The 23,508-nt window shown below is 35.8% G+C and overlaps 1 protein-coding gene across 5 annotated transcripts in view; it reads left to right on the top strand.

The window, feature by feature from the left end:
* Positions 1–23,508, top strand: part of REV3L (REV3 like, DNA directed polymerase zeta catalytic subunit) — a 190,285-nt gene that overhangs the window by 131,905 nt on the left and 34,872 nt on the right. For all 5 annotated transcript variants that reach the window (XM_062186619.1, XM_062186618.1, XM_062186616.1 and 2 more), the window contains 7 exons: positions 1,717–1,799; positions 3,083–3,208; positions 7,961–8,153; positions 9,181–9,292; positions 12,898–13,013; positions 15,944–16,062; positions 18,697–18,815. In XM_062186619.1, the coding sequence (XP_062042603.1) occupies positions 1,717–1,799; positions 3,083–3,208; positions 7,961–8,153; positions 9,181–9,292; positions 12,898–13,013; positions 15,944–16,062; positions 18,697–18,815 (868 nt within the window). The remainder of the gene's footprint in view (positions 1–1,716; positions 1,800–3,082; positions 3,209–7,960; positions 8,154–9,180; positions 9,293–12,897; positions 13,014–15,943; positions 16,063–18,696; positions 18,816–23,508) is intronic.

The following is a 23,508-nucleotide window of genomic DNA, read 5'->3' as shown; positions in this document are numbered from 1 at the left end:
GTTTCTTCCTACTTATTTTCCTTTGAATATCTCTATTGTCATTTTTTATCCACATATTGGCTTGATTTTAAGCCTTCTTTATTCTATATTTTTCCCTAAGTTATCTAATTCCTACCATAGGATTGATACAGATAACTCACCAATTTATATTTCTGGTTTAGAACTCTTAAGTTCTAGAACACTATATCCAGTTGCCTGTTTGGCATTTTTGCTTAAATGTTTGAAGGCACTGCAAGGTCAGTATTTCTAAAACCAATTCGTGATCTTCTGCATATATTCACCACCTCCCCAGCACACTCATACATACACACACACACACATGCATATGTAGAAATCCCTCTGGTCATCTTTGTTTTCCTTATCTAGTGAATGGTACCACCATTTCTCAGGCAATTATAGAAGTCAGAAACATAAAATGTATTTGTAACATCCAGCTGATTCCCTCCAAATGCACCATGTAATTTCTAGAAAGTCCAGTAACAAGTCCTGTCACTTGTTTATCTCCTAAATAATTCCACTTGATTCTACTTGTACCAGCACAACCTTAGGGCCAAGATTGTCATCATCTCCCTCTTGGGCTGCAATAACTTTCTTATCCATTCTTAGCAATTTCCAGTTCTTTTATACAGTAATCAAGGAACATCCCTGCTCTTTTCCTGTTTAATCACTACTCTCTCTTCATGTGTCAATTCAAAGAGGCTTTCCTTAATCTCCTTGACTGGGTAAAAATTCCCAATTATATTCCTCTTTGTTGAACTCACCTCATTTATATAGTAGTCCCCCTTTATCTACACTTTCACTTTTTGTGGTTTCAGATAACCTGTGATCAACTAAGATCCAAAAAATATTAATTGGAAAATTCCACACATAAGCAATTCATTAGTTTTAAATTGCATCCTTACTTGAGTAGCATGATAAGCTCTCACACTGTCCTTCATCCCTCCTGGGATATAAATCACACCTTTGTCCAGTGTATCCACTCAGTATACAAGGGTACTTTAAAAGTTTGCGGAAAAATGGAATTAAAGATAAGTTTGTTTAGGTGCAAAAATTTTGAAGTACATGCATAGTCATTTTGTAATACAAATTTTCTATGAACTTTTTAAAGATTCCTCATATGGTATCTATCCATGGGTTCACTTACTGGACATCAGCTGTTGCAGTAGAGCAGTGCTTATGTCCTGGTAACCCTTGTTTTAAGTTAATAATGGCCTTACAGCACAAGAGTAATGATGCTGGCAATTTGTGCCAAAGAGAAGCCATAAAATGCTTTCTTAAATGAACATACAATATGATATTTTATAATATATTAAAATATATTATTTATTTTATTATTAGTTGTTGTTAATGTCTTACTATACCTAATTTATAAATTAAACTTTATCATAGGTATGTGTGTATGTGAGGAAAAACATTGTATACAAAGTGTCAGTTCTATCTGTAGTTTCAGGCATCCCCGAGGAGTCTTGGAACATATCCCCCTAGAAAGTAGGAAACCACTGTAATTTCATTTTCTAAATGTGTTTGATGAACGTATGGTTCTTTCTGTAGACCAGGGAAAAATTATTTTGGTGGGGATCAAAGATTTGAATTAGTTCATTTTTAAATTATTCAGTCTTTGGGTGAATTTATAGGATAATACGATACTTAAGTGTTTAAAAAAGCAGAAGCTGGTAGTTTTGGTGTGATTATTAAAAATGAAATTTCTTTCTACAGAACCAAAAACCCAGAAGTTGAGTAGTAAGAAAGGAAGTAATACTGACAGTCTTAGAAGAGTACTGTTAACAACACAAGCAAAGGTAACTATATTAAACATATTTAAATATCAGTGGAAGATCCAGTTTTATTCTTAGATATCAGTTGGATAATTGATAATTTTGTCTCAATTAAAAATTTTTTATTAGTTATATTTTTGCATCATTATTTCATATTATTGAGACAACAAGAAATTGCCTATTTTTTTAGTTTTTTTTTTGTTGTTGGGATCTAAAAGATTCTTATATGTAAATACAAATATTACAGAGAAAGTGAATATGATAGCCAAAATGTGGATTATGAGGATACAAATACATTAACTGATTACTGGCAAAATCAGAACAATCCAATGACAGCAGAGCTCAAGTAAGTGATTTTTGATCCCACCAAAAATATATCCTTTTTCTTGGTTTATTAGTTTTTTTCTCAAATATAACTTATTTTTTTTTCACTTAGTTTACTAAGTAGCAAAGGGAAGCAAATTTATTTACTACTGAATTTCTGAAAAGTCGTAATGTCTTTATTCAAATGCTTAAAATATGACAGTATGAAGAAGTATATGATTATGTGAAAGAAGTATACATTAGATGTATCCTTGGAAATATGTGATGATAGAAATCACCTCCATGTTGGCTACTTGTATCAATAACTACATGAAATATGTTATTATTTCTATTTGAGATTATACTTAATAAACTTTTGTTTATGGAGCAATATTATTGAATTACAAGCCATATATATATTAGAACAAGAGCCAGGGTATTGGAAATATGAATTAGTATTTTGGGGAAATAGTTAATTGATACAGAAAGCAGAAAAATATTTTTTAAACAATGGAAAATTTTATTTTTTCAAATGCTTGAAGATTATTTATGTTTAATTCATTTCTCAGGTACATACTATATCAGGGTAAAATACAAATTCAGAATTTCAAATCTTTTACAAACTTTAACCAAAGTAGTAGCAAAATATATTGATTGCTTGCTTGTCCTCCTAAGAAAGATCAAGACAAATGCCCATGTGATATAAATGTCAACTATTTACAAGACTATTTTTCAGTGTTTGGGGCTTGTGAACACTGAAGATCAACATATGGCTTGCTTACAGATTATACCAGATATTTCTGTGTATATCCAGTCCTGTTATCCTGAATTACTAACTTGAAAAGAATGTTAACAAAGCAGTTTTCTTCTTGACTTTAAGAGATGATCTGTTTGTCATTTATTACTAAACACATAAGACATATTACCTAAATGGAAATAAGTAATCAAAAGAAAGACAATGATTGTTCATTTATCTTTTTTTGGCTGTGTGTCTTTTTTAATAGAACCAATTTGCAACAGTAAATACCCCAAAGAAAGAAACTTCTCAGATTGATGGACCATCTTTAAACAATACTTACGGTTTCAAAGTCAGCCTACAAAACTTACAAGAGGCAAAAGCTTTACATGAGGTAAAACTGCAGCAATAAGAACATATACTCTGTTTAATTTTTAGGTTTGATTCTATAGCACAAGTATGGAAATTTTTTAATGAGAGGAATACATTCAATTCTGTAGTTGTTAATCTTCATATTATTCTTATTTATTTATATAAAATGAAGTTTTAAAGCATATCATCAATTGCTGAAAATGCTTTGTGGTTTCAAAACTTTCACAAACCTTGTAACTGAAATTCCAATTATAGAAATTAGAAAAGAGTTTGAGCTATTAGAAAATACGTATTTGTTATTTGGGAATTGTTATATTGTTATATCACATCCTCAAATGTGATATTTACTTGTATTTTCAGTAGTTTACAGCTTGCTACAAAAAAGGATACATTATTATATTCAGATAATGTCTAAATAACCCAGTTACCTTCACTGCACACACTATATGCCAAAAATCAGGATGTTGTTTCACAAAAATGTACATCACTCACAATATGGATTGGAAAGAATATGCCAGTGAGTCTATATACATTTGTGTTAAAGAAAACACGACACAAAGCACATATCTGAATGACAATAAAGTAGAAATAAGAGTGTATTTTCAGTGTTTATGTCATTGCTCATTATGGTAGCCACTAGCAAAATGGTTTTTGAGAGCTTAAAATTTTACTTTTACAACTAAGGAAGTGAATTTTAAATCTTACTTAATTTGGATTTAAAAATTGATACTCAGCTCATTTATTGGAACACTTTTAAATATGATTGGAACAACTTAGATATGTAAAACTACTTTTTCAACTGTAGATTTTATGAAATCTAAATATAGATCAAGTATTTCCATAGGAAATTTAGGATCCACCTAGACATGTGCTATAATTGTAAAATCCATATTAATTTCAAAGACTGAATAGGAAAAATATGTAAAATATTCAATAGTAATTTTTAGGTTGGTTATATGTTGAAAGGATAATATTTTAGATAAACAGTTTGAGCATACCTAATCCAAACTCTGAAACTTTTTGAGTGCAGACATGATGCCACAAAAGGGTAATTCCATACTTCTGACCGCATATGATGTCACAGTCTGAACATGGGCCTCTAAAAATTTGGTATAAGGCAGGCATTTAGCTTAGTGGTTAAGATGCCTACTTCCCATATCAGAAAACCTGGCTTTGGTTCCTGACTCCTACTTGGACTCCGCCTTCCTGCTATTGTAGTCCCTAGGAGACTGCAGTGTTGGCTCAAGTAGTTTTGTTCCAGCCACCCACGTCAGAGACCTGGATTGCATTCCTGGCTCCCGGGCTTCTGCCCCAGTCCAATCCTGACCCAATTCCCGCCCTGTTGTGGGCATTTGAGGTGTAAACCAGCAGACGAGAGCTTGCTCTTTCTCTGTCTCTTTAAAATAAATATATATTGTATAAAATTACATTCAGGCTATAAGGTATATATGAAATATAAATGAATTGTATGCTTACACTTGGGTTCAATCCCTAAGAGATCTCATTATATATGTGTAAAATATTTCAAAATTTTAAAAACTCCTGGATACTTTTGGTACCAAGCTTTTCAGATAAGGGCTCCTCAGTCTATACTGACAAGATAAAAATGTTTTTAAATGAATTTGACTTATTTTTACTTGTTATAATGTGGCTACTAGAAAATTTTAAATTATATATGGCTTTCATTATATTTCTGTTAGACCATGCTGGCTTATACAGTTGTTTTAGATCTTTGCTTTTAAAAAGGCAAAGAATCAGTAGCAACCACCTATAAGTTGGAATTCAATTTTTTATATTTTTTTTATTCTTGTCAATTCTTTTTTTTTTTTTTTTTTTCTTTTTTTGACAGAGTGGATAGTGAGAGAGAGAGACAGAGAGAAAGGTCTTCCTTTTTGCCGTTGGTTCATCCTCCAATGGCTGCTGCAGCCGGCGCATCTCGCTGATCCGAAGCCATCTTGTCCTGCGTTAGTATGTGCAGACTAGTGATTAGCTCAGTAGTATATATCTTAAATGCAGACCCAAAATCAGAAAATTAAAGAGAATATTTTGCTTAAAAAGGCTTATGGAAGCAAATTTGATAGAACTTAGCCAAAAGACTTGTTACATGTCTTTATTCTTTCATTATTTGAAAACTTAACTTCTTACTTAAACTGTTACTTTACTAGCCTCATTTCTGGATCGTGGGCCCTCTTCAAGTTAAAAATCACACAAGATATCTGCTAGCTCACTCCCTAAATGCCTGTGACAGCAGGGGCTTGGCCAGACCAAAGCCAGGAACCAGAAACTCCATCCTGGATCTCCCAGGAGCATTAACAGGAAGCTAGACTGGAAGTAGAGTAGCTGGGACTTGAACTGGCACTCTGATAATGGGATGTTGGTGTTGCATGAGGTGGCTTAACACTCTATCACAATAACCACCCCAGTCCAAAACTTGACCCAAGGTTGTCTTCATAGTCTGCGATAGTCTTTCCACTTGTCCATCCTTTTCTAATTAAACTGGTTGGTTCTGTTTTGAGTGAGATATTTCCATTTAAAAATTGTGTATTTGCTAAATTAATGCATGCTGATTGTTAAGTCCTGAAGAGCATATGTTTAAAAGTTCTTTCCTCTAGTTCTCCATTTTACTTAGTCTGATTTTTTATAATTAGATCTTTAAAAAATGCAAATAGAAATAAATATATTTCTGAGGAAAGAGATATTGTGGGGATTTGTCGGTATTATTCTTAAATTTCAAATGTATAATCAGGGTTGTTTAAGTTTTTAAAAGTAATGAAATATTGGGCTGGTGCTGTGGCTCACTTGGTTAATCCTCCGCCTGCAGCACTGGCATTCCATATGGACACCAGGTTCTAGTCCCTGTTGCTCCTCTTCCAGTCCAGCTCTTGCTGTGGCCTGGGAAGGCAGTGGAGGATGGCCCAAGTGCTTGGGTCCCTGCACCCACATAGGAGACCGGGAAGAAGCACCTGGCTGCTGGCTTCGGATCAGCACAGCGCCGGCCATAGTGGCCATTTGGGGGGTGAACCAACAGAGAGAGGACCTTTCTCTCTCTCTCTGTCTCTCTCTCACTGTCTGTAACTCTACCTGTCAAATAAAAAATAAAAATAAAAAAGTAATAAAATATTTACTAATGAGCTCATGCAATATTACATGTTCATGGTAAAAATTCAATCAGGATAAAAACATTTACAGTGAAGAATAAGCTTTCCCCTTACCTCAGGCTACCAGTTTTCTTTCCCAAAGATAGTAGGTAGCTGTATATTTTCTGTATATCTGCAGAAGTTTCCTGTGCTTTTGCTTGTTTTTCTTAGATATACAGAAGCATACTATACTATGGTTTCATGCATCATTGTATTGTACTGATCTTTTCCATAATTGGATATAGATAGCTGACCTATTCCTTTGAAAAAAATTGTTTTAATTTGAGAAGCAGAAAGACACACAGCTCCCAACTGCTTGTTCATTCCCCAAATGCCCACAGTGACTGCGGTTGGGCTGGATCAAAGCCAGGAACTCAGTCCAGGTCTCTCATGTGGGTAGCAGGGAATCAAAACACTTGAACTACAGTTGCTCAGTCATAGGGTATATGTTAGCAGGAATCTGAAATTGGGAGCAGAGCTGAGACTCAAACCCAGGCACTTCGGTATTATAAATGGGCGTCCCAAGCAAAGTTTAACTGCCAGGCCAAATGCCCACCCCTTCTTTTGAACATTTTAAAGCAGTAGGGTATCCCACTGTATGTAGAGGCTATGGAGATGACATAATCTGTGTAACCAGTCCCCAAATGATAAACATTTAGATTTTCTCCAGTTGCTTGCTATATTCTTGAGTGAACATTCTTGGGTATGTATTCTGATTACATGTATGAGTCTATAGGATTAATTCTCAGAAATAGAATTGCTAGATCAGAAGATAAGCCAATTTTAAATTTTAAAGATATTTCTCAATTGTCTGCCAAAGAGATTTACCAGATTATATTCCCATCACTAGTGAGAGCCCTGAAGGTACATTTTGTCACTAGTTTGAGTGCAAAACAAATACAAATTTGTTAAATTTATTTGTTATGAATAATCATCAATATTATAGTATGCTACTGTTTTTCATTGCCGTGTTTGTGTGTGTGTGTGTGTTTGTATAGTAAAATGATGGGGGTATAATTCCAGTTTTAATCATGAATCCAATCTGTGTTTCACTTTTCTTACTCAGAACTTCTACTGACTCTTGTCTTGTTTTAGAAAACTAAGGGTTATGGTTAAGAGTTTTTATTAGCAGAGGAAAAGAAGTGTGAAAAGCAAATCTGTTTTTTTAGACTATATATCAAAGAAAAAATGTTCATAGGTAAAAATCTTGCTGTTACATAGTTGATACCATAACAATTTTTTGACATTGTTTATGTTGTTGTTGTTCTTTGTTTTCTTCATATAGAAAAACTAAAAAATATGCCTTGTAGATATAATTTAAATATAAATAACTCTCAAGTAGAACAGAAATTGCAAGTCAGTGCATATATTTTATTCAAATAGTTTTAAGTATGATCATTGAAAAATTATAGCTCTAACAGATTTTCTAAAATAAAACATGAATTAATTTCACTTCATTTCAAGCAAAAATCTTTTTGCATTAATCTTTGGAGTGTTAAATTGTGACTTTGTCTTTCACAAGCATTTTTCTGTAATTTTATACACATACCACCTTAGAGTCTTACTGAAGCATACTTCTTTTTTGAGTAGGCATGTCCCAAAACAATTTTTAAGCTTATTTTAATTTCCTCTTATAGATACAGAATCTTACCCTAATCAGTGTAGAATTACATGCTCGAACTAGAAGAGACTTAGAACCAGATCCTGAATTTGACCCAATCTGCGCTCTGTTCTACTGCGTCTCGTCTGATACACCACTGCCAGACACAGAAAACACAGAACTCACGGGTGTCATAGTGATTGATAAAGACAAAACAGCCTTTGGACAAGGTATTATTCATTTTAATTAATGGTATACCTGCTTGCCATAGATTGATTCTTGTAATGGGGCATTGCTGTGCTGTAGATCTAATCCAAGTAAACATAAGGACTTCTTTCTCAAATGTTTGCTGAGGTGGATATAGGAGGCTGTTGATAACTTTGTTCTAGACACATTATTAGTTGAATTATTGACAAAAGTCATAAATATCTTAATAAAATTTCTAATTAGTATATCTTTCTAAATAGTTTATAAACTTCTAATTGTTAATTCAGAATATGATGTATATCTAGATTAGGTGGACAGTGTCTGCCTTATATCTATATAGAGATTGATGCTAATAGAGTTTCTCTTTGCCTTAGGAAATTGTTTCTGCTATGGGTAACTTAATGGCTTAGGAGTGACTTTTAAGATATATTCTAACTTGTTTTTATCTCTTTCTAAATACATATACTTTTGGCTCAGAGATTCTTCAAATAATGTACTGTATAGGACATTTTGTAAAACACCTGAGTCCCTCACATGAGTTTATAGTGGTAAATACTACAGATGCATTCAGTCCAGTGAGGAAAAACTCTTAGCACAGAAGAAAAACATATTAGAATTGTCTTATCAGTTTAATCAGTAATATGCTTGGGCTGCCACATGTCAACTCACCAGCCAGTTATTGAATTTTGATGATTTTTTCCAATCTAGTTGATGTCACTTTGGTAGTTTGAGAGCAACCATGATGAAAAGTCTTTATGTCAGGGAAAAAGGCAAACACTATAAATCAAGACATTTTTCCTTAAAGAGGTGGTTGTTAAACATTTTCCAGCATACTGCTAAATAAAATAGTCTCTACTAAACAAAGCTCTTCCTGTTAGGAAGAGTAAAGAAAAAAACAGAAAATCCCTTTTAAGAAATTTTTTAAGAAATTGGGTTTACTGTATTCTTATTTGGATATATACTTTCTTCCTTTGAAATACTTCAGTAGCATAACTCCACTCAAAAGTAAGAGTGGAGTTGCATGTAATAAACATTTTGTTTATTTCTTAGATATCAGATATCAGACGCCATTACTTATCAGATCTGGAATTACAGGACTAGAAGTTACCTATGCTGCTGATGAGAAGGCACTGTTTCAAGAAATTGCAAATGTAATAAAGAGGTATTGTTTTGTAATTTTTGCTTTTTTCCAGATTTTGTTCAGTCTTTCCATGCTATTGCAGATAATGCAGATAAAAGTTAAAAGAGGGAAAGAATCCCTTCCAATGACTTGAAAGTAGTTATGCCTGGAAAGAAGATTTTGCACTGAAATCTTGCCACCATCACCATTTCTATCAAATAAGGAATGGGGAAAACAATGTATTAATTTCCAAATTGAGAGTCCAGTGATACAGAAATATTTTCGTAGCTTCTAGCTCCCAGATGGATTTTAAGGTCATTTTTCTATGTTGCTGAAATAAACTGTACTAAAGTTAATGTAGTGGCCAGCATTGTGGTGCAGTTTAAGTTACCACCTGTAATACCTGCTTCTCATATGCTCAGTGATTCCAAGTCCCTGCTGCTTCACTTCCAATCTAGCTCCCTGCTAATGTTCCTGGGAAGACAGTGGAAGATGGCCCCAGTGCTACCTGCTACCCATGCAGGAGACCCAGATGGAGGTCCAGTCTCCTGGCTCCAGACTGGCCCAGCCCTTGCCACTGCAGGCAGCAAATGGAAGATCTCTCTCTCCCCCATTTCTCTCTCGCTTGCTCTCTGGCTCTGTGTGTGTGTGTTTCCCTCTAACTCTGCCCTTAAATAAATCTTTAAAAAGTTAAATTGTAGTATTTATTAAAAAAGTTTCTACCTTGAAAGCCAGCCACCATTTCAGCCCCTCTCTATTTTCATGCTTTCTCAGTTCTAAGCCAAAGAATTTTAATTGAAAAATAATTAAGTGCATCTTTGCATTTTCTCAAGAGTGTAATTGTTGGTGATCTCTTATTAAATACTTCATTTTTTAGGAACTCAAACCTTCTTGTAGGTTTAGGTTTCTAAATGCCTAAAGTGGGCTAGAAAATACTTTCTGAATCCCGGAGTACAGGTGAAAGCTATCCCTTGAGCATGTTCTTAAACTCACCCCTTTCTATTTTGTAATGTTTTTTATATATTAGTCCAAGCAACCCTGTCAAAAAATTATTTCATTTTGATCATCCCATGTTTTGAGTACTTACTCAGCACAGGCTTTGAGTCAGCCAATTCTGTTTTTGTCTTGAGCAATTTACTTATCTCTCCGAGCTTTGTTTTCATCATCTGTAAAATGTAACATGCATAAGAACTAAATAAGATAGTGGACATCAAGCTCTTAACCTGCTGCCTGCTACATAATACTTAAATGTTAACTATAAGATACAGAAATAGATGCAAAAATAAAAGTGAATAAAATGTGGATACATATTCTTTTAAGAGTTGAATTGCCTTTAAATTTTCTACTCTTAATATCTACTTCCTCAAGTGGCAAATAAAAAGAACTATAAAGTGATATTAAAAGAGTAGAGCAAAATTTATTATCTTTTTACAATCATTTTTCTCTTTCCATACTTGGACTACGGATAATTGTATATTTTTCCCTAACAAATAGTAAGCTGTGCTTCCTCCATTTTTTTCTTCCTTACATTACATCCTACCCATTTAACTTTAGAGTTACTTTTCAAGATCACGCCTTCCCCTCCATGGCCATTGCCATTACCCGAAAGTACTGTAATTGTATAGATGTTAGTGAATTATTTAGAATATTAATTGTGAAGCATCTTTTCTCTACCTAAGCAAATAAAAGCACTTTAGTATTTATTCTGCTTCCATCTTCTCCAGTTTTTTTTACCTTTACCACTAATCCTATCTACACAGTCTTGTTCTTTCTGTAACTTTTAGAAACCTGATAGACTGAATAAAACTGACTAGAAATGAATAAGTTATCAGAACTTTTGTTGTCATCAAATGTTTTCATAGGTTAAACAATAGAATCATTTAGTTTATAAAATTGAAACAGTCTTAAATATTTTCTAGGACTACACAGCCTCAAGTTAAAAAATAAACATATGTACGGGGCCGGTGCCATGGCTCACTTGGCTAATCCTCCGCCTGTGGCGCTGACATCCCATACAGGCACCGGGTTCTAGTCCCGGCTGCTCCTCTACCATGTCCAGCTCTCTGCTGTGGCTCGGGAAGGCAGTGGAGGATGGCCCAAGTGCTTGGGTGCCGGCACCCACGTGGGAGACCAAGAGGAAGCACCTGGCTCCTGTCAGATCGGCGTAGCCCCATCTGTAGCGGCCATTTGAGGCCATTTGAACCAACGGAAGGAAGACTTTTCTGTCTCTCTCACTAACTCTGTCAAATAAATAAATAAATAAATAAACAAACAAACATATATAATATACCTGTAAAATATTGAAACAACTGTGTAATTCTTGTAAAGAAACAGAATCTGTGAAATAAATCTAGTAAGAGAAGAAAAGGGTAATATTTTGTTAGTGTTTTTTCCCAGCAGTTATTTCTGAGCAGTACCAGTTTATAAAAAGACTCGTTTTTGAGACAAAAATTATTTTTAAAACATTATTTAAAAATGAATGTGGTTAACCAGTTCAATTTCCACAACAGAATATTAAGCTAATTGCAATGAAAATTCCTCTAATAGCAAGATATTTTGTTAATCAGAGAGATCCAAATGAAATTAGAAGAAATCTCTTTGTATATTAGGAGTTTCAACAAAGGGACCCTTTGATCACCCAACATCTTCTTGTAGCTAAGACATTTATGTGATAGGAATTCCAGGAATCTTCCAAATTCTTCTCTGATCAAGGTCAGCCATGACCACATTGTAGTGCCTGTTCTGTGTCACTCTAAGTACTAAGAAGTCCACTATGTGGGTTATTTGTTCTGTGCACAGGGATCGGATCCCTTATGGTCCTTCAGGCCACCTGATACTTCTGCCCCATTTTCTCTTATTCATCCATTATATAGTTAGTCTTACAGGGAGATGCACTGGACATGGAGGTAGTCCAACTTTGACTCCTCTAAGTGGAATTTACATTTATGGAAGAGACAATTAAGTTGATATCAGCTTCCTCACACAGAAGATTCCTGTAGTGCCTACCACATAAATACCTAAGTATACTTGCAACATGAAGAAGGTGTTGACTTAGGCTGTGTTGGAAGACTAAGCAGGAAAGGTATTAGGATACTTCTTGAGTACCCTGGGATCTTCTTGGACTTCCTTTCTGGACATTTGCTTCATTGTTGCTTATTACTTTCTTTTCTTGTTTCTCTATACTTGTGGCTTAATCCTGCTCATTCAGAATTGCCAGCCATGTGGCATCTCTTCCAATGAAATGCTTTTAATAGACTGATTAATAGGTCTACTTGACAGTTTTGTTAGGTTAATCAGTTAGTGTTTATTGGATAGGCCAGGCCATTATTTCAGAAATTTCAGTCCTATTTTTATAGAGAAAAGCTCATGCATAACATTTGCATTATCTTTTCATAAGGTTGAGAGCTACTCTACAAGTCTGTAGTATAACAATGGACTATAAGCAGATGACTAGATGGCACTTGGGCCATCTTCCACTGCCTTCCCAGGCATATTAGCAGGGAGCTGGATTGGAAGTGGAGCTGCCAGGACTTGAACTGGCGCCCATATGGGATGCTGGCTTCACAGGTGGTGGGTTGACCCTTCACAACTTAATGCCAGCCCCTCAAATTTATGGTTCTTGTTTAATTTTTTCATTCCTTCTTTAGGTATGATCCTGATATTCTGTTAGGATATGAAATTCAAATGCATTCCTGGGGCTACCTCTTACAAAGAGCTGCTGCTTTAAGTGTTGACTTATGTCAGATGATCTCTCGTGTGCCAGGTATGTAGTATGTTGAAGGTTTTATAGTTCTACCACAGAGCATATTATAAATTAAATAAAGGCAAGATTTTTTTTTTTTTTTTTTTTTTTTTACAGGCAGAGTGGACAGTGAGAGAGAGAGACAGAGAGAAAGGTCTTCCTTTTTGCCGTTGGTTCATCCTCCAATGGCTGCTGCAGCCAGCGCACCACGCTGATCCGATGGCAGGAGCCAGGTGCTTCTCCTGGTCTCCCATGGGGTGCAGGGCCCAAGCACTTGGGCCATCCTCCACTGCACTCCCTGGCCACAGCAGAGAGCTGGCCTGGAAGAGGGGCAACCGGGACAGAATCGGTGCCCCGACCGGGACTAGAACCCGGTGTGCTGGCGCTACAAGGTGGAGGATTAGCCTAGTGAGCCGCGGCACCTAAAGGCAAGATTTTAAAAGATTGTTCGGGCCCATTTTTTAATGCTAAATTATGTAAGTCCTAGAAATATCCTAATTGCATTATAGAAAAATATAAAAATACAGAAAAGAAAAAAAAAATCCCAATCTCACTGCTGTTTATATCATTAGTATATTTGTTGGTTTTTTTCTGTCACTTATTTTTCATTTGTAGAGTTTTTTTTTAATATAATGCCAAGCAGCTTGTATCTTGTCCTATATGATTTTCTTAATTATGAGACTGTCTCATCATTATTATAAAGCTACATAACATTTCTTTGACTTGATGTACGTAACTTTATCCAATTTGGTTCTGTATTTTATCCATTTGATTGGTGAGGAAGGACAAGTGGGTTCAGGAACACTAACAGCTAATTAATCAGTTACTTTTCAGTTACTTATAACAGTAAGACATATGATTTTGGAGTAGAAATTAAATGAAAGTTCATGTCTTTCAAAACCACTACTGAAAACATTTTTAGGAGGCAACATGGGACAAACGGAGGGAAATGGTTAGGGAGACAGAATGGTAGTGGCAAAAAACACAGATTTAAGAGAAAGACTTCCTGAAATCAAATCCTAGCTAATGTCATCAACCAGCTGTGTGCTGTCAAGAAAATTATTAAATGCTTCCATGCCTCAGTTTACTCATATGTAAAATAGAGATAATAATAAAATATGTGGGGCAGATGTGAAGTACTTAGAACAGTGCTTGAGAACCAAGTAAACATTATCTATGTGTTTGCTAAATAGGAAGACCCCAACTTTTAAATATTATTAATATTAAGAAAGAGACTTGGGAGTGGGTGACATGGTCTTTAGGATGAGGTAATCCTGATTTAGAATAGTAGTTTTCTTCTCAACTCAGGGCAAGATATAACATTTTTTAGTAGAATTTTCTGTAATGCAGAATAAAAATTATACTAACATACAGTAGTCATATTAAATAAAAGCAATATGTAAATTCCTATAACATAATGGACACTTAATATGTGATAAACAATTTTGTTATTCAAGAGCCTTTAGTCAATGACATTTACCTATCCTTAGTGTTAATTTCTACTCTAGGTAAAATCATGAGACTCAGAACTCTGTGCTGTGAGAAATTCTTAATCTAGTTCTCCATATGGGGTTAGGAGAATTTCTTCTTGAATATGAACATCATTAATTGATGTCAAATTTTTCAGGGAATTGTTTTATTAAAACATTGTCATTTTTCTAAGAAGTGATCGGTTTGACCATGGACTTTATTCATGCTAAAAGTTTAGAAATGTTGTAGTTTTTAGGTATTTGCAAAAGTAGCTCCAGAAATTATCATTTAAAAAATGGGAGCAGGGGAAGCTGCTGTTGTGGCACAGTGAATTAAGCCACTGCCAGATCCACCAGCACTGCAAATGGCAGTACCAGTTTGAGTTCCAGCTACTTGACTTCTGATCCAGCTCACTGCTGATGTACCTGGGAAAGAAGTAGGAGATGACCCTGACGTACATAGACTCCTGTCACCCATAGAGGAGATCTAAATGGAGTTCCTGGATTCTGGCTTCAGCCTTCCCCAGACCTGGCTGTTAATAGCTATTTGCGGAGTGAACCAACAGATGGAAAATTTTGTATGTGTGGATGTGGGTATGGGTATAGTTTTTCCTCCTCTATCACTCTTCATATCTGTAGGTGCTACACTTGTGGATTCAACTAACCACAATTGAAAATATTGAGAAAAAGAATTGCTTCTATTGTGAACATGTACAGACATTTTATCTTTTTCCTTTTTTTTTTTAAGATTTATTTATTTATTTGAAAGTCAGAGTTACACAGAGAGAGGAGAGGTAGAGAGAGAGAGAGAGAGAGAGAGAGAGGTCTTCCATCCGTTGGTTCACTCCCCAATTGGCCACAGTGCCCGGAGCTGTGCCAATCCTAAGCCAGGAGCCAAGAGCTTCTTCCAGGTCTCCCACATGGGTATAGGGGCCCAAGGACCTGGTCCTTCTTCTACTGATTTCCCAGGCCATAGCAGAGAGCTGGATCGGAAGTGGAGCAGCCAGGTCTTGAACCGGCGCCCGTATGGGATGCGTTTCAGGCCAAGGTGTTAACCCACTGAGCCACACCATCGGCCCTCAGACATTTTTTCTTATCATTAGTTGCTAAACATTAAGTATTAACTATTTACTTAGCATTTGCATCGTATTTGGTATTACAGGTAATCTGGAGATGATTTCAAATATTTGGAAGGATGTGCATATGTTATAAGCAAATACTATGTCATTTTGGAAGGGGTTTGAGAATACACAGATTTGGGTATTGAGGGGGTAAGGGTCTTGGATGTTTGTTTTCAGGTGTTTTTATCTCACAACATTCTTTCATTATTTTAAGAAAGAAAAATTGTCTTGCCAGTATAAAATAGACTATGAATTATATTTAATCTTTACCCATAATTTTTATTATTCTCATTTTCTTTGGCATGATTTTCATGAAAATGTTTTCTGTGAACCCTGACACAATCTATATTCATTTCTAAAGATGACAAGATTGAGAACAGATTTGCAGCTGAAAGAGATGAGTATGGATCAGATACAATGAGTGAGATAAATATTGTTGGCCGAATTACATTAAATCTTTGGAGAATTATGAGAAATGAGGTAAGGGGCTTTATCTAAAATTTTATTTAGAGATAAGAGATTAGATCAATATGATATAATTAATGTTGAATATTAGTGCAGCTTACTATGTAGCTTATGCTTTTAATGAATTTTTATTTTACTTGAGCTATAAAATACTACTACCTAAAATGCAAAACTACTGAAGTATTGATTAATTTAAATTTTCCCATTTGTGTGCATGATAGCAACACCTAGAAAAGTCTATAGCTATAATAAAATATTATGTTGTATGTGATGAATATTGTATAATTTCATCTTTTTTTGCACTTAAATCATTTTTGCACTTGTGGCTAGATGAATTCAGATTGGTCTTATTGATTATGGTAGTAAGAAAAATTCAGCCTAGATTAGGAAGGAACATCTTAAGCTAAGGGTATTTAAATACTGACCAGATTAATAAGATAAATTGGCAAGACCTTCTTTGGAAATAGTGACTATCAATATGCAGTGAGGCTTTGGGGGTCCAACTAAGGATTTTTGTTAGAAAAATTTCAACAAACTACACCATTATTTTTCTGTCATTTAGAGAAATAATTTTTTCATAGACAAATAGAAGATTATGATTTTCCAGATAATATGTATATTCTTGAAGTTGCCTGGTATGTTTTATTGAAATGTAAGAAAGATTTGGCATAATGTTTAAGACACCCACAGCCAATATCAGAGTGGCTGTTTTCAAATCCTGGCTCAGCTTTCCATTCTAGCTTCATAATAATACACACCCTAGGAGGCAGGGTTTTCTTAAACAAAAGCAAAAGAGGGACCAGGCACTATGGCCTAGAGGGTGAGGCTGCTGCCTGCAGTGCCAGCATCCCATATGGGCTCTTCGTTTCCAATCCAGCTCTCTGCTATGGCCTGGGAAGACAATAGAGGATGGCCCAAGTCTTTGGGCCCTTGCATCCGTGTGGGAGATCCAGATGAAGCTCCAGGCTCAGCTCCAGCCGTTGTGGAGTGAACCAGCAGATGGAAGACCTCTCTCTGTCTCACTCTGCCTCTGCCTCTCTGTAACTCTGCCTTTCAAGTAAATAAATAAGTCTTTAAAAAAAAAAAAAAAAAGGCAAGAGAAAGAGATTATGTGCAAGGGAGTGACTGTGGTGGAATTTAAACTAGATAAAGAGTAAAGTGAGACCAGGGCCTGAATGGAGTAAGAAGGGATAAGAGACGATGGTCAAAGAATGGGATGCATGAGAACTGGAGGATGGCCATGAGAGTGAGTGACTGGTTGAACGAAATCATTGGAGGAACCAAGTTCAAAAGATAACTGTTTCTCCACATAAATTTTGTTTTCTAAATATAAAATTTGGCAGTAACTATAGACTTTGTCCTTTAAGCATTGAGTACATATAGTGCCATTCACTTTTGGAATTGGTACTACAGAGGAGAAATCTAAGGTCTAGCCAATTATATCTTTTATTGTTTCTGTTCCTTTTGTGTTGGGCTTTTCTTTAATAAGCTAAGTGTTAACTTCTTTCTCTTTGTCCTAGTACCTGCATTCTCAAAGAGCCCTCTGGGTTTACTATCCACATCACTAAGTTGATCTTTAGTAGAACTATGCTACTTACTGCTTTCACTGTGGATTTTCATTCTGTTATTACTGATTTTACAGTCTTTCCTCATCTAATCTTGTTGCCTTTGTACCTTTTCCACATTTTCATAACCTATCCAGGGGTATGGGATGTTTGTGTTAAGCATGCCAAAACTGGTTTTCTGGAGATTGGCAGTAATTGTAAATAAAGCAAGATCACTTGGATCACTGCACTGAGATAAAACTAATATTTGATCTTTATTTTGCACTTTCTGGGTTATAGAAATGAAAAAGAGATTATATTTAGCGATTATAATGCAATTACAATGTGATGTGCTATTTGAATTATTATTCAGAATCCCAAGCTGACCCAAGAAAGGGAACCACTGGTTCCTTAATTTCCATTTTGCCTGGAAATCCCTTGCCATTGTCTGGGTTGCTTTTGTTTTGTGGACATTTCTGAAAGATCATCATTCTAGAGGCATATTTTATTTATTTGGGCCCTTTTTCAGTGTTCTTTTCCTATTAATACAACATTTACCTGTATATTTTGAAGATGGGAAAACGTTTCTATCATATTCTATCTTTTGCTTTTGGCATAAAATTAAATGGTTCTATAATGCTTGTGAATTGGATCCTAGTAACATAATTCTTGGGGGGGAGGAGGAAAAATGTTTTCCTCTTAACTAGACAACTCATTCTTGAATCTGTGGAATCCCATTAATCAACATGAAGTCAAGACTCAGTAAGTATGGAAAGAATAAAAAGTTAATTTGCTTACCAATGCTTTTATCAATATTTGTAGTGACATAGAGTATAAAAAGAATTGACAAGAACTACAAAATCATAAAATAAATGTTTCATGACCAAGTTGAATCTCGTTAGGTCTGTTTTTTTCCCAGTTAAATATTAATTTATTATGAATATTTCTATGTAGTAGGCTGTACATAGTTTTCAATTAATTATGATTCAGTTGTGATATAAACCACTTTTATAACTAGTTTTCCTATCTAAAGAGATTTCAGGATCTTTTAGAACCAAATTTACTACATAATTTTGTTATAATGGTATCTTACTTTTTTTCTTAGGTGGCCCTAACTAACTACACCTTTGAAAATGTCAGCTTTCACATTCTTCATCAGCGTTTCCCTCTCTTTACCTTTCGAATGTTGTCAGATTGGTTTGATAACAAGACAGATCTGTACAGGTAATATTTAATAACTCTGAAGACGGTAATATCTCTTTTTTAAAATCACATATTGAAATATAATTTATATGCAATAAAATTCAGACATTTAGAGTAGACTGTTCAGTGACTAAAAAAATTCACTGTAATCACTAACCCAATCAAGGTAAGCAATAAGGGGCCAGCTCTGCTGCACCCCATATGGGCACCAGTTCTAGTCCCTGCTGCTCCTCTTCAGATCCAGCTCTCTGCTGTAACCTGCGAAAGCAGTAGAGGATGGCCCCAAGTGCTTGGGCCCCTGCACCCACAGGAAGCTCCTGGCTCCTGGCTTTGGGTCTGCTCAGCTCCGGCCATTGCAGCCATTTGGGGAGTGAACCAGTGGATAGAAGACCCTTATTTCTGTCTCTCTCACTGTCTCTAACTCTACCTGTTAAACAATTTTTTTTAAAAAAATCTTAAAAAAAAAAAAAAGATAAGCAACAAATACTCAGAAAATTCTCTGGTACAGCTTTGATGTCAACCTGCTCATGCCTGAACTAGTGAAGTACTAGTTGGATTTCTATTACTATAGATTATTTCCATCAGTTCTAGAACTTCATGTAAATGGAAATATGAATAATCTACTCACTTTGTATCTGGGTTCTTTGAAGAAATTCAGCATAATGGTTCTTAAAATTCAACTGTTGCATAAACCAGTAGTTTGTTCATTTTTATTGCTATATTCAGCTTATCCATTTACTTGCAAATGGACAGTTCTGGTTGTTTATTTTATGCAAGTCTTGGTGTGAACATACATTTTCATTTCTCTAAAAGAGGAATTGCTGGGTATGTGGTTAGTATGTATTAGCATTCTAAAACACAGTTGATCTTTGCCCATTTTTCCAATATGAATCTGCTGGTAAAAATTCTCTTAGCTCTTATTTATCTGAAAATGTCTTTATTACACCATGTTTTTGAATACTATTTTCACTGTCTGTCTCATCCCAGGGTTGAGTGGGGTTTTTATTGTTTTCTTTCACTTCTCCAGACTTTGTTCTCTTTTCTTGGTCTCCATTGTTTCTGCTGAGAAATGAATAGTCATTCTAATGTACACATTTTCTTTTCAAAGTCAGGTTTAATAAGTAGTTAACTGCTCTGGTTTGTTAATCTATACAAAACTTACCGTGAAGGCAGAGTGGGTTTCTCCTGATCCAGCCTCATTCTTTGGAAGTTTCTGTTCTCCTTGGACTCAGAGAATGGACTTTCTCAGCATTCCCGCTTTTCCTACAGTAGCAATTGACCTCTGCCAAGCAGGTTTCCTGACCCATCCCAGAGTGTAGATGGCTTTTTCTTTTACACCCTTGAAAGCAATCTGTTCTCTTAACTGGAGATCTAGGGTGGAAATTTTTTTGCCACTTTCTGAGTGGTATACAGCTGTTGCTTGGCACTTATTGCAAGACCCATGGTTGGAACAGGGAGTGTTTCCTAAGCCCCTCCAACTTGACAGGACTGTCTCAAAACTCTGTCCTCAGTGCATATTGTCAGTAATTGGCTTTAAGTTTTGTTTAGGTTAGGTCTCAGACTAGAACAGAGGTTTCCCTTAAGACCTGATTTGTCTCCGCTCGCAGCTGGATGCTGAACTTGCTAATCAGGCAGTAGTGCACTCTATCCACTGTGGCTTTATTAGGTCTCCAAGCCCAGCACTCTGACTAGTTCTGCCCAAACTCAGCCCCCAAGCAGCTGCTCTCTGATAAGCCTCATGTGATTTTATCCTGTTCATTTTCAGCACAGCCATGGACCAGTTATAGGGAATGCCACCTGTACATCTAACCCCCAACTCCTGCTGCTTGTAGTGCCCCCTCCACCAGACTGCACCTCTGAGCTGCTTGAAGGCTAATCTCTGCCTCTGCCATGTTAAGTGCTTAGACGCTAGCACATTAACCATATCTTTAGGAAGTTGTCTCCTCACTGAACTGATGTTCACCTCATGAGTTTCGCTTCGCTCAAGAAGCAGTCTCAGGACAAACTTTTGGCTCCATGGTTAAGACACCAGGTAAAATGCCCACATCTTGTATCACATTTCCTGGGATTGATATCCAGCTCCAGCTCCTGACCCTGGGTTCCTGCCTCCCACATGGGACATCTAGGCTGAATTCCTAGCCCCGTGCCCCACTCAAAGCTAGTGTGAGCATTTGGGAAATGATGTACCAGCTGGGATTACTTGCTTGTGCACACTATTTTTTTTTCTCTTTCTTTATTTCTGTTTTGTTTCTTTCTTTCCTTCCTTTTCTGTGTCTCTCAAATAAGTAACAGATAAATAAATTTTAAAAAGCAAGCTTGCATTGTTTATTGTTCATTCCCCAAAACTACTACCCTGACTCTTATCCAAGTAGGGAGGCTAATCTAGTACCAATTATTCTACTGCAGTCAAAAGGGAAACTTCTTGCCTCTACTTTTCTTTAACTTAAACACAATGCTAGTAATAACTGAAGAAATAGCTGTTTAAAGAATAAATGTATCTGGTATTTAAAATGAGTGACTCTGCTTTTTGAATTACGAGGCTGCAAGGTGGTGAGGATGAAATGGATAGCCTTAAAAACAATTTGATGTATTTTAGGAAAACTGCTTTCCAAGCATGTGATCTCATCTTCCAATCCCTTTTGAGAAATTCCAGGGAATAGAAGGGAAATCACAGAAAGTGCTAAGTTTATGATCCAATCTTTATAGAAACAGAAGCTTAGAAGACATTATATATGAATAAATAAAACAAAACTTGGTATTAAACTTAACAGTGAAAACTATAGGGGCCAATGCTGTGGCATAGCAGGTAAGGCCGCTGCCTGCAATACTGGCATCCCATATGGGCGCCAGTTCAAGTCCCTGCTCCTCCACTTCCAACTCTCTGCTATGCCTGGAAAAGCAATAGAAGATGGCCCAAGTCCTTTATACTTTGTGTGTCTGTGTGGGTACAAACTGTTGAAATCTTTACTTAGTATATACTAAGTTGATCTTCTGTATATAAAGATAATTGAAAATGAATCTTGATGAAGAATGGTATGGGAGAGGGAGTGGGAGATAGGATGGTTGTGGGTGGGACGGAGGTTATGGAAGGAAAAGCCATTATAATCCAAAAGTTGTGCTTTCAAAATCTATATTTATTAAATAAAAGTTTAAAAGAAGACCATTCTGGGTAGCAGTGTGTTCTTATATATTGGAAGCTTTGACCAAATCTAGAGATTTATGTGAAAGAAATATTTAAGCACCTGTACAAATTCTTACCGGTAAAAATGGTTATCATATTTTATTACAGTAATAAAAGACAATCAGTATACAGGGGTTCAACAAATTATAATCATTGAATAGCATACTCAGTAGCTATAAAATACATAAATATTTAGTTATTTTAAGTTAGAAGTACAAGTTACAAAAGAGTATTTCTGTTTGTTCTGTTAGGGAATTATGTTTATAAAGTTTAGGATTTTTTTTATGTTTTTGCCTAATTCTTTTTAGCCTTCTGATTTAGCTATAATTCACTTAACATACAATTCTTTTGTTTGTTTGTTTGTTTTATTTTTTGACAGGCAGAGTGGACAGTGAGAGAGAGAGAGACAGAGAGAAAGGTCTTCCTTTGCCGTTGGTTCACCCTCCAATGGCCGCCGCGGCTAGCGCACCACAGGAGCCAGGTGCTTCTCCTGGTCTTCCATGGGATGCAGGGCCCAAGCACTTGGGCCATCCTCCACTGCACTCCCTGGCCACAGCAGAGAGCTGGCCTGGAAGAGGGGCAACCGGGACAGAATCTGGCGCCCCAACCAGGACTAGAATCCGGTGTGCCGGCGCCGCCAGGCAGAGGATTAGCCTAGTGAGCCGCGGTGCCGGCAACATACAATTCTAAAGTGTACAGTAAAGTGGCTTTTTGTATATTGGCAGAGCTGTACAACTGTCATCACAATAAATTTTAAAATATTTTCATTGTCACCCAAAGAAAGACTGTATGTATGCCTTAATCATAACCCTCCAATTTGTCATCTCCCTTAACAGGCTAGCCCCACAGCCCTGTTTTAGGCATCTATGAAGCTACTTTGTGTCCCCATTTGTTTTGCCTATTCTAGACAGTTCCTCTAAATACAGTCACATACTATGTGACCTTTTGTGGCTTCTTCTTTTAGCCTAATGATTTCCAGATTGATCCATGCTATGGCATACATCAGTATTTTGTTTTATTGTAAAATAATATTTCATTGCACTTATTTAGTCATCCTTTGATGGACATTGGGTTGTTTCTAATTTTTTGGATATTGTGTTTATGCAAAAAACACTGGTTAAAGGTTCTGTTTTTAAGTTTAAACAGAAAAGGTTCAGATTTTCACAAAATACTGATTTGATAATATATGACCTTACTAAAATCATTTTCTTGATTTTTCTAAATCTTCACCAAATGAGCTTTTATGTTGTCCTATGAGAAGACAGTACATGCATTTATTTTAGGCTGATAATTACAATGATATTCCAAAGTCTTTATGTTCTTTAAAACCTGTAGATATAAGTAATTACTACATATTCGGTGACATCTAAGAGAGAATGTCCTTTATAATAAAAATAGTATAACATAAAATATTGACAGTAGTTGTCCCTTTAAATTATTATTTTAAACCTCACATATTTTTATTGGGTTTGATGTCATTGAAATGCCAAAATCTTCTAATGTGTAACTCCATCTCATATCATGACTTCCTCC

The sequence above is a fragment of the Lepus europaeus genome, chromosome 3, assembly GCF_033115175.1.
Source record: "Lepus europaeus isolate LE1 chromosome 3, mLepTim1.pri, whole genome shotgun sequence".
Classification (NCBI taxonomy): Eukaryota; Metazoa; Chordata; class Mammalia; order Lagomorpha; family Leporidae; genus Lepus; species Lepus europaeus.
This window is presented reverse-complemented; position numbering and strand designations above follow the sequence as displayed.